This window comes from Tachysurus fulvidraco, chromosome 23 (assembly GCF_022655615.1).
Source record: "Tachysurus fulvidraco isolate hzauxx_2018 chromosome 23, HZAU_PFXX_2.0, whole genome shotgun sequence".
Taxonomy (NCBI): domain Eukaryota; kingdom Metazoa; phylum Chordata; class Actinopteri; order Siluriformes; family Bagridae; genus Tachysurus; species Tachysurus fulvidraco.
In genome coordinates, this window is record NC_062540.1 from 19003457 (window position 1) to 19016389 (window position 12933).

At 39.1% G+C, this 12933-nt stretch overlaps 1 protein-coding gene across 1 annotated transcript; it reads left to right on the plus strand.

The window, feature by feature from the left end:
* Nucleotides 1-9917: 9917 nt before the first annotated feature.
* Nucleotides 9918-11618, plus strand: kcna10a (potassium voltage-gated channel, shaker-related subfamily, member 10a). Its single transcript, XM_027159196.2, has one exon. The coding sequence runs from the start codon at nucleotides 9918-9920 to the stop codon at nucleotides 11616-11618; it is 1701 nt and encodes a 566-aa protein (XP_027014997.2).
* Nucleotides 11619-12933: the final 1315 nt, after the last annotated feature.

Below are 12933 nucleotides of genomic sequence, written 5' to 3' on the forward strand. Positions count from 1 at the left end.
TATTCTGGACTCATGCAAGAAGAAGAGAAAAGTGTGCCAGAGAAATAGGAGGGAAATCCTGAACACGTAGTGAGGGAGTCAGGATTGGGTTTCAACAGCGAAGAGTGGTATGAGAGATGGCCATTATCAATATTTCCTCCGCTTTCTCTCAGTCGCTTTGAATTATCTACTCAGACCCCTAAGAAGTAGAGTGAGAAGATTACCTTGGTTAGTGTCAGAAAGTGGGAAGAGTTACTCTCTGGCAGTAAAATTGAACATTTGGTGGAATGCTGGGAAATTTAAATTATAAATTAAAATTCCATTTCTTTCTTTCCTTATTTTTTTCTCTCTTTCATTCATCATTTCTTTCATTTATTTCATAATTTTTCATCATTTGTTTATATGTTGGTTGCTTGGTTTGTAACCAATCCATTACTTCAGGCTCTTCATTTGCTTTCTTCTTCCTGTCCTTTTTCCTGTATGTATGTATGTACATTTGTTTGTACGTATGTATGTATGTACGTATGTACGTATGTATGTATGTATGTATGTATGTATGTATGTATGTATGTATGTATGTATGTAAGTAAGTATGTATGTATGTATGTACGTACGTATGTATGTATGTATGTATGTATGTATGTATGTATGTATGTAAGTATGTATGTATGTATGTACGTACGTATGTATGTATGTACGTACGTATGTATGTATGTATGTACGTATGTATGTATGTATGTATGTATGTATGTACGTATGTAAGTATGTATGTATGTATGTACGTACGTATGTACGTACGTACGTACGTATGTATGTATGTATGTATGTATGTATGTACGTATGTACGTATGTACGTATGTATGTATGTATGTATGTATGTATGTATGTATGTATGTATGTATGTAAGTAAGTATGTATGTATGTATGTACGTACGTATGTATGTATGTATGTATGTATGTATGTATGTACGTATGTAAGTATGTATGTATGTATGTACGTACGTATGTACGTACGTACGTACGTATGTATGTATGTATGTACGTATGTATGTATGTATGTATGTATGTATGTACGTATGTAAGTATGTATGTATGTATGTACGTACGTATGTACGTACGTACGTACGTACGTATGTATGTATGTATGTACGTATGTATGTACGTATGTACGTATGTACGTATGTATGTATGTATGTATGTATGTATGTATGTACGTATGTACGTATGTATGTACGTATGTATGTATGTATGTATGTATGTATGTATGTACGTATGTACGTATGTATGTATGTATGTATGTATGTATGTACGTATGTATGTATGCATGTATGTGGTTGTTAACAATGGAGAATTTTTTTTTATATGGTTCCAAATTGGCTTTCTTTCTTTCTTTCTTTCTTTCTTTCTTTCTTTCTTTCTTTCTTTCTTTCTTTCTTTCTTTCTTTCTTTTCCACATTAAAATACAAAAATGCATATCTATTCTTTTTTAGTTCTTTGCAAGCTTATTATTATTTATATATTATAGAACCCTCTATTATAGATTCTATCTATGACCCTATAACAGTGTTTCTCTACCAGTTCCTAAACAGAATAGAAGGCATTTATTAGAAGCTCTAATTACTTGTTCAGCAAAAACGAATCCTTTAGTGCCCTATGAAGGACTGTTTATATCTACAGTAAGCATACTGTATATGCTGAGTGGTTTAAGCTTTTCCCTAAGCACAGTGTGAGCACAAGTCTGAAGTGTCCTTAACTGCTCATGCTACAACAACATTGATGTGTTTAAGGAGCCGAGAGAAGAAGAGCGAAGCAAATCAAACACAGAGTGCTCAGAATAACGTAGATTCAATTAGTAATGACTGATTCCAGCCCATCAGATTGAAATCACTGTGGAGCTCAGTGGAGAAATGTAGATCAGGTTACAGAACAGAACGAGAACGGAAAATCCATCACAACCATCATGGAAAATCCAATCCAGCAGATCCACCAGGAGATGTTTGATTCCCCTGCTTGCTTCTTTACTTTCTAAAGCCTCACATACCTGTAATATGTGTGACTGAACAAACAGACAAACAAATAAATACACACTTTATTAGGACCGTTATTATCATCTAAATTTATTGTAATTAATTCAAACCAGAAAGCCACACGTCAAGTCACACGTCCTATAAGAATCAGACTGCTATCAAAGTGAGACACTGCAAATAAAACACACAGCTTTTTCTCGGACAAGCCACTTGGTGTGAACGCAAAATGGAGCTCAGACTATGAAACGGTGAGTTGTAAAATATTCATGTGGAGAGATATTTTAAACCTCCTGTATCCCAAATACTGGAATGCTGGAATGCAGTAAGGCTCTGGGAATTTAGTAAGCACACACAAGCTGTTTAGCTGTCTCTCTCTCTCTCTCTCTCTCTCTCTCTCTCTCTCTCTCTCTCTCTCTCTCTCTCTCTCTCTCTCTCTGTGTGTGTGTGTGTGTGTGTGTGTGGGCGCGTGCGTGCGTGCGTGCGTGTGTGTGTATGCTTGCTTGTCCATATCTGGTACTAATTTAATAAATAACAAGATCACACACAATATATGGTGTTTCTACCAAAATCCTCAATTCTGATTGGTCAGAAGGTGTCGATTAATTTTCTATAGTTTTCAGAGCTAAATGAGTCTCCAGTGTCAGTGCCTTGTAAGAGTCAGAGTCTTCAGGACAGAGGGTCAACTAGAGAAACGAACGATAGTAGTAATAGTTTTGTCACGTTTTATTTAGATGCGTTAGTGTTGTGATGCAATAATTTAAGCGGCCTGTAGGTGGCAGCACCACAGCAAATAATAACAAGAACTTAATGACATCATAAAACTCTACTAAAATTTTGTAAAGGAATTATTATTTTATGGTGCACTTATACATGAAATTAATTTACTACAGTAATATTTGTGAAGTAAATTTATTACAATACACTATTTATTCACCTCAGTTATTTATTTATTTTTTTAATCTTCACTTATGGTTAATTAAAGGATAAAATAACACATGACAAGTTAGGCTAAACTCTCTGGAAGAGAGCGGTATTTGACATCATACACAGCCAACATCCACACAGACAAAATTATATTACAGACAGGATTCAACATGCTGACTATATCTGTGTTTAACCACAATGCAGCATAGGCTTAATGTGCTCTAATGGACCAATAATGCAATTTGAATCAAAGAAAAAAATGAGCTATTTTCCTTCATTATTGTTCATTATTTTTGTTGAGACATCAGTTCATCACTGAACAGTTCAGTGTCATTGTATACAGAGGGATGTACAATTGTTTGTGTGTGTATGTAGTGGGGTGGGGTTTTCCATGTGCACACACTCAGCATGCTGCTTATGTGCCAAACTGGTATCCCCTATGTCAAGGGAGTCCTGTCCCACTATACTACACTCCAAAGACTAATCTCTCTCCCTTTCTCTCAAACACACACACACACACACACACACACACACACACACACACACACACACACACACACACACACACACACACACACACACACACACACACACACACACACACAGAGACCCACTCACGCAGTGGGATATATCCTGTGCCATCTGTGCCTTTAAACTTACACACTCATACAGTCACACACACACACACACACTCACACACACACACACACACACACACACACACACACACACACACACACACACACACACACACACACACACACACACTGCATTCCCACCTGCCTGGCTGCATTTATTTTCCCTATTTAATTTATTTAAGCCATTCCCTATTTATTTTATAAAAATATAAAATCCATGAATAAGAAAAGGACAATAAATGAAATATCTTTCTTAAATCAATAAATGAATAAATGTGATTAGTCTGTGCTCACTGTAGCTTCAGATTCTTGTTCTTCTGGAGAATGTGCTTCAAAATGTTATTAATTATTAATGCATGTATTACTATGTAGTTAACATGCAGTTCTATTAATGAATAATTATTAATGAATAAAAATCTGAAGGTACATTGGCTTAAACATTGATTATATTTACATTAGTATATTAAAACTCACTGGATTTTCACATACCACCTTGCATAATAATAATAATAATAATAATTTTAATAATAATAATAAAACAAAACAAACAAATTAGAGTCATTCTACAGAATAATGTAAATAGGTAGGAATGTCGTATTTGTGCCACCTTTAGAACGTATTCATCACTTCAGTTGAAGGTCAGCAGCAGCAGCAGCAGTCACGTGTCCATGCGTGTAAAGCAATATAACAGATTGTATTGCTTGCATGGCCTGCAGTTCTCTCAATAGTGCTGTGTTTGGACTCACACTTTGTTTACAGGAGGTCAGAATACATTCACTGTGTGCTTAACAGTGTGTCTGACAAGGACAGCAGTGAAGGTCGCTCACCTGAATTTCACCTGCTGTCCTGTGCTGTCTACCTCATTAACACTTCCAATGCCTTTAATTGTGTGTGTGTGTGTGTGTGTGTGTGTGTGTGTGTGTGTGTGTGTGTGTGTGTGTGTGTGTGTGTGTGTGTGTGTAAATAGAGAAAGTGATATGTGATAAGTTATGTGTCTGATCCATTCTTAATAGCCTCGCCAGCCCTTCACCCCTGAAAAACAAACAGTGGAAAAGGAAGAAGCTGGAACTAATCTGAAAACACACACACACACACACACACACACACACACACACACACACACACACACACACACACACACACACACACACACACACACACACACAGAGGTTATTATGTCTGTCTCACATGGACTAAGAGATACAGTGGTCACACCTCCTTCTCTGGGACTGACAGCTCTCTCAGTTGTAGAGGCTACACCACCTTCATTGGATTGGCCAGGTTTAATGGCCATGCCTCCTTCTCTGGGCCTGACATTTTGAGGCTACACCTCCTTCACTGAGACTGACAGGGTCTGTATCCACACCTGCTTTATTAGAACCGACAGGTTCAGTGGCCTCACCTCCTTCACTGGGACTGAGAGATGCAGCGGCTACGCCTCCTTCAAACGGACTGACATCCTAAGGCCACACCTCAGGATTGGGGCTGACAGCTTCAGTGGCCATGATTCCTTAATTGCGACTGACAGGTTTAGATACCACGCCTTATTCTCTGGGACTGACATGATCAGTGGCCATTCCTCCTAAACTGGTGCTGTCAGATGCTGAGGCCACACCTCCTTCACCTGGACTGACAGGTTCAGACACCACGCCTTCTTCACTGAAAGTGACACCAGAGATTATGCTACTTTCACCAAAAAAAAAAAAGGAAAGAAAGAAAATAGAATGTAATAAAATAAAACAGTGCTGTTCATATATACATTTAAAAAGCACGATGAAGCTAGAAGCATGTTTCCAGCTTCCACCGTACAGTATATAGTGCTCTTTAGATAATGTATGTCCTGTCCCAACGTTTCTCAGACATGTAAGTAAATGTTTCCACTCTGAGGTTTCTTTAGTGGAGTGTAACTGATCTGATCAGTGCTGGTGTTGGGTGATAGACCATGATGTTGAGCTTTGCCTTACCGCTAATTTCAGATCTAATATTTCAGCTCTGCTTCAGGGCAACAAACCCAAATCTTCCATACATACATAAGTTTAACCTTAAATTCTGTAAGATTCAAAATCGCACAGTTTAAAATGGTGCTACTTTGTGTTTGTAAATTGCCAAACCTCAGACTCCTGTAAGCGAGGTACACCAAACTCTACGTAGAAAACCTTCCTGTCTACACTGAAGCTAGGTTGACAAACTAAGAAAAAAACAGCTGTGACATTTATTTATTGTGTGGCTACTTGTATAGGGCAAAATTTCAAAAGGTCCGGATCTTATATTGTCACTTAAAATAGTGTACCCTCATGTTAATAAAATCAATAACGCACATACACTCACTCACTCACTTTCTACCGCTTTATCCAAACTACCTCGGGTCACGGGGAGCCCTCCTATCAATGTATTTATTTATAGAGAGTTCAAAAGCACTTCAGCACTTCAAGCAAGTCGCTCTGGATAAGGGCATCTACCAAAAACCCTAAATGTAAATGTAAATTCATTCATTCACTACTGCTTTTCCGAACTTCTCGGGTCACAGGGAGCCTCAGGCGTCATCGGGCATCGAGGCAGGATACACCCTGGACGGAGTGCCAACCCATCGCAGGGCACACACACACTCTCATTCACTCACTACGGACAATTTTCCAGAGATGCCAATTAACCTACCATGCATGTCTTTGGACTGGGGGAGGAAACCCCTGAGGCATGGGGAGAACATGCAAACTCCGCACACACAAGACGGAGGCGGGAATCAAACCCCGACCCTGGAGGTGTGAGGCGAATATGCTACCCACTAAGCCACCGTGCCCCCCCTATAACGCACATACATTTCTATATAATTTATTGTTAAACTGAACTTGTCTGGCACTTGAATGGAAAACAATCCAGTACATGTACATTTACTACTTGTCAAGTAACAGGCTCTTGGCTTTTGATGACGCTCCTGTCGTAATAACTAGATTAACTGCGCATGAACGAAAGATTTATCTTTTTATTAATATCAAAGAGCTTATAATCTTATAATATTAGATTATAATAAGGAGATGCTTAATATTATAATATTAGAATTTTAACGGGTCATGGCAAACCCGTCACTCGGTCCGGATCCGGACCGCGGTCCGCCATTTGGTGATGCCCGGTACAGGGTATGGCAAAAATTCTAGATGTAACAGACCCAAAGAGGCTCTAGCCTTATTCCACTACTCTTATTCACTTTGATTTTGAAATATCTAGCTAGCTAATTTTGACATTGCTACTTGGTGAATAACGTAGCACGTTAGTGGAAAAGCTATACACTTATGTTAAGCTAGTAGTATAAAACTCATACAGAAGCTAGCCGCCCTACAGTACTGTTTATATTTATCGTTTCATTATGCACCAACCCCCAAATTCACATTCCTGACATGATTTGATAAAGCTAATGTTGCTAGCAGGCTAATTCTTTTAATATCTTTTCAATATTTTGGGTGGAGTTGAACTCATATTAGTTATCTACATTTTACTTGTACACAAGGAAAGGGACACAAATATGTTCATTCTTTCCCTTTTTGTGGTTACAAGAAGTATAAGAAGTATAGTAGAAGTCATTTCCGAGTAGGAATAAAGGCTTAGTGCTAGCATTGATCTCTGATGTTTGAGCTTTGAGGTTTTAAATAAAGGTTAGATAGAGTTTGTGGTTAAGCCTTAGAATTAGATAGCAAGGCCTGAATGTCAAGGAAAGGTTTTTTAAATTAAGGCTTGGATTGACACTTGATAAACTTAGTGATGAGTGGTTAAAGTTAGGGCTACAGTGTACTGTGTGTGTGTGTGTGTGTGTGTGTGTGTGTGTGTGTGTGTGTGTGTGTGTGTGTGTGTGTGTGTGTGTGTGTGCGTGTGCGCATGCTCTACCCTATACGTCATCTCTGGTTTCTCCCCAGCATAAGGTTACTCAATACTGGCTTTAATAGATTAAAGCCACTCTGAGCCCAAATGGAGACGAGGTCAGAAACAGCAGCTCATCACACACTAAACACTGGCACACACCTGTAGACCTTCTTTCAGGTGAGCTAGGAGTGTATATGAGGGGTTAGAAGACGAGTGTAATTGAGTGCATATAGTTGTCTTTGTATTGGAAAACTGTGAGCAATTCTAGCTTGATGTTATTTAATCTGAATAAGATGTGTGTGTGTTTGAAAGAGACAGAGAGAGAAAGAGAGAGAGAGAGAGAGAGAGAGAGAGAGAGAGAGAGAGAGAGAGAGAGAGACAAAGAGAGTGAGAGAGACCAAACAGATGTCCCCACAAGGATAGGAATATCTTTTTTTGGGGGGGACATTTGGCTGGTCTCCAAGTAGAGAACTGTTTAATTACTTTTTTTTTGTTTTTTAATATTTTTCATTAAAAAAAGATAAAGTACTTTTGGTAACTGGGATTGGTAGGCTAGCTTTTGGTGTAAATTATTTAAATACGATAAAAATTATGTGACTGGACAGATATGCTAAGATATACTAAGTGTGTGTGTTTCATATATACAGTACAGTAGATATAAATTTAACTATTTGTTAAAATACATAAGACTAAGAACAGGAGCATAGCATCGAATCAAGCAAATAACAATTAAACTAGAAAAATCACACTCAATTTAATAGTAAAGCAAAAACTAGGACAAGGAATATGAAATAAGGTTCACGGTAACATGTCTTAGTAATGCAGTTAGACTGTGATAAACAGAAAGTGATTCGAAAACACCCACAACGAGAGATTGACAGAGATTGGATCATGAATGACAATGGGAGATGTGAGTCTGATGAACTGAATCAGGAAGGGTTAGGGGCTGAAATGGATCCTGTACAAAACTACATTATAGGAGCAGGGAATGGAGGTAAACAAGAACAGGAACAGAGATGTATAGTATAGAGGTGTATTGTCGGAGGCTTTATGCAACTGTTCCAGAGTCACTCAAAGTTAAGTCTTAGAGAACAGAGATTTTGCGAGGAAAGACTGAGACCAATGAACATTGACTGTGACTACAGAGATAATCAGAGGGGGATTCTAGGATCTTTTAAGGAAAGTCTTGAGCTAGAAGAAACTTAACTGGGACTTCAGCGACATTGGGAAGGTAATGCTAGTATAGGGCTTAAGAGCCAGATGCTAGGTGGAGGAGATGCTGGAATCTCTGGGTAATTGGGAGGAAATACTGTAGCAAAAGCCTTGGTCAAATGGGAAGTGTGGCTGGGACCGCCGAAGGAAGGACTCCTGCCAATTATGAGAGGAATCATCTGGTTGGAAGTTTGGAAACAGAACTTCTCTTTCAGTTCTCATTGAAAATCTCTTGTTTTGCACAGATATATCTTCAGTCTTTAGTCACCTAAAAAGCCTTTATCCTTCCTCTGCTTGCTTTATGATTTGTCAGGCCACAGTTATAATGCTGGGGATTGGTGACTCTCTGATGTCCACTCATGTCTTCAACCTTAGTGAGTACACATTTTTTTTGTAAAATACTTCCATGCTTCTGAGTCATGTCACCTATACCTTTGGTTTTGGAGGCTTTCGACAATGTTCTAATTGAGAACAATGTCTACCGATCGTTCTTAAAACCTAAAGCCTCTAGCTGATGGCTCTTGTATGACCTTAGGTAAAAGTTGTTTCACAAATGATTTGAACCCTCTCATATAGATCTGATGTATTTATTGCAGCGAGTTTTAGCAGGGACTGCTAGTCAGTAGCAAGTCCTTATCTATACAAAAGTTATACGCACCATAGCACTGTGGATTGGATCTACAGTACCTATCATATGAATATCCTTTCTGAAAGCAGAGAGGTTACTTACAGTAATCCACCACAATTCACTAAAACCCATGAGAAACCTTGGTAAAATACTATAAGAGGTATCTCTGAAAACCTTTAGCATCAGCAAAAAGAGAACTACCAAGGTATTACCTTGCATGCTTTTGGTGGCTAGATGGTGATAGGATGAATTTGCTGTGCTTGATATGAGCCATATAGTACTGTTTAAACCTCAGACCTTAGATCAACTGTCTGTCAGGGAGAAAAGAAAAGGTCTGGTTTAAATAGAGGATACTTGCCAGTCTGTCTAAACTGCTCACAAGATAATACGTCAAGTTTTAGACAGATTTCACTTCAGTGTTTCTACTTTACAGAGAAATTTTTTTTATTAATGTATGTCTTATAGTCCAAGTCACACCTGTTCATGTTTAATCCCTTTGTAACACTTTGCTTCTCTTTAATTTGCAGGGATTTAACACCTCAGAGTTTCCTCTGTGTGATGAGCATTACTGTGAAGCCCAATGGTGACATACCATTTAGGTATTTGAGCTGTAATTTAGCTCTCTTAGAGGTCCGATCTTAGTAATCAAGTACACAGATGACTGTCCAAGCTGAGAGGATGGAGGTGGCATTAGTTGACTTTGAGAAGTTAGAGAACATGAAAATTAACGGAGATGATCGAAGTAACTCCAATGACAAGGCAGCTTTGATGGCAGATATGCCAGAAAAAGGGGAGGCCACCCATGTCAACCATGTCATAGGAACCCCAAATATCTGTTCCTACCAAGATAAAAGTCAGGTCACGAAGGAGCCAGAATCCTCCTTCATTCCAACCCCAACAACAAGAGGGCGTCCTAGTTGTGCTAGCCTGATATCAAACTGGAAACTTTTATTAAACATGGAAGGATCTCAGGCCGATAGCATATTCAACAAACTGGCCAAAGATTGCTATGAGGATCTGTTTGTGGACAAGAAAGAGATAGAGGATGGTGAGCAGAAAGTCATAATCAACATCGCTGGTCTTCATTTTGAAACCCGAGCCAAGACTTTGGACCAGTTTCCTGATACTTTGCTGGGAGATCCTTTAAAAAGAATGAAATACTTTGATCCAATGAGAAATGAATATTTCTTTGATCGTAATCGTCCGAGCTTTGATGGAATTCTCTACTATTACCAGTCGGGTGGAAAGATCCGCAGACCTGCAAACGTTCCCTTAGATGTTTTTGCAGACGAGATGAATTTCTATCAGCTAGGTAGTGAAGCCATGGAGCAATTCCGTGAAGAGGAAGGCTTTATCAAAGAACCAGAGGTTCCTTTACCATCCAATGAGTTCTATAGACAATTCTGGTTGCTCTTTGAGTACCCTGAGAGCTCCAATGCAGCTCGTGGAGTTGCTCTGGTGTCACTTATCGTGATCATTGTTTCCATCTTCATCTTTTGTATGGAGACCCTTCCAGAGTTTCGTGATGATTTTGAGGTTTTTCAAGTCATTGGACTTCCAATCAATCAAACAAACAAAGCAGTCTCTCCATCAAGTGCCACTTCCAAAACTATTAGCAACACTTTTACTGACCCTTTCTTTATCATTGAGACAGCCTGCATCATCTGGTTTGTCTTTGAGATTAATGTCCGCTTCCTGGTTTGCCCAAGCAAACGCAAGTTTTTTAACAACATCATGAACGTTATAGACCTCATATCGGTCATCCCGTATTTTGTCACTGTCATAACTGAGCTGGCAGCTGTGACACATAGTAATTCCGGAGGACAGAGCATGTCCCTGGCCATTCTTCGAATAATCAGGTTAGTAAGAGTCTTCAGGATCTTTAAGCTATCACGTCACTCCAAAGGTCTTCAGATTTTGGGTCAGACACTCAAGGCCAGCATGAGGGAGCTGGGCTTGCTCATCTTCTTTCTCTTCATTGGAGTTATACTCTTCTCCAGTGCCATCTACTTCGTTGAGGTGGATGATCCCAACACGCAGTTCAGTAGCATCCCTGATGGATTCTGGTGGGCCGTCGTCACCATGACTACAGTGGGATATGGAGACATGTGTCCCATCACACTGGGAGGGAAAATAGTCGGCACTTTGTGTGCCATCGCTGGGGTTTTGACTATCGCCTTGCCTGTGCCTGTCATTGTGTCCAACTTCAACTATTTCTACCACCGGGAGACGGAGCAGGAGGACAAGAAGCAGATATCTGAAGAATCGCAAAATTTAAAGAATGTCACAAAACATGGCAGCAGCTCATCTCTGAATATGATAAATGAAACCTCTGATGGTAGGAAATCTAAATATTAAATGAGTTACACAGTAGAACATTTCAGTAAGTATTATATTTTGGCTGGAATCTGAAGAACAATGAATGTGTTTAGAATAAACTGTCGTAGGTCTTAATGATTGCTCTTTCAGCTGTGGCACATTTTAGGCTCACACACCAAAAGCTTCTTATAAACCCATCGATTTGCTACCTCATGAAGCCACAATATGCAATTCCTAACAATATACCATAGATAATTAGTCAGAGTTTTAAAAAAATGTGAATTGAAGCACTTTGATTTTCTTTGGTAGCTAATATTCGCTTGCCATTGGAGTGATTTGGCTCGATTTGGCAAGTCTATTTGTCTGTGTTCACATAATAAGATTTTTCTAGACTCATGTCTGTCTTCAATCTGGTAATGTGATCTCAAATCTACTACTCATAGGGCCTTTTTACACCCGGTCACTTCGTGTGTTGTCTCTGATCCGATAGCTATCTGATTTGTTAAAACTGTACCATTTACATCAGGCCACATAAATGTGTCTCGGCGGATCGGATATCGATCCGATCTTTCTACTCCGGCCCAAAATGCTAATATATTTTACCTCATTTCTGGGGTAATTGAAAATGGAACACACTTTTGTGTATGCGGCTGCTACAAAAAACAGCATTTACTGTTTGCTGCGTTTTCGCTGGAGGCAGCAGTGCATTTTAAGACCGAACGAGACACCTGGGTGAAAGATCGGAGCCAGCAATGTTGGGAAAACATATTTGTTTCTGGCGCGATGCACGACTCGCGAGTCACTTGCGAGTGACGTACTTCCTTTGTGGACGCTGACGTATGTGGCTTGAACAACCACATGCATTTCCCCCTGTCCAGTTTCATCTGAAACGCGTCCCAGACCACCTCCTGAAGGGGTTTGTACCGTCAATTTATATCCGTCTCGAAACGATTTTGGAGGGCATTTAGACCTGGTCTTTGTCCCATCAGATAGCTATCAGAGGAATCAGAGAAAACGCATGAAGTGACCAGGTGTAAAAACCCCCATACTGTATTGAGTACTGTATTAATATTTTACATAGCTTTTTTTTTTTTACATCAATATAACAATGTATGGTCATTTTCTAAGATGTCTAAGTCTACAACACAAAATGAAATATCTTTATGTTTATTTTTAAGGAAAAATCTGTAAACAAACAAAGTGCTCTTGCTGAATTCCAACGGCCGCCATCTTAAGGGCTGGTCCACAACATTTATCAGCTTGAATTGTATACTCGTTGTATACTTTCCCACAATGCACTGTTACAGAATGGCAGAATAAGAAGTCATTTGCAAATACAATAAAATGCTTTGTG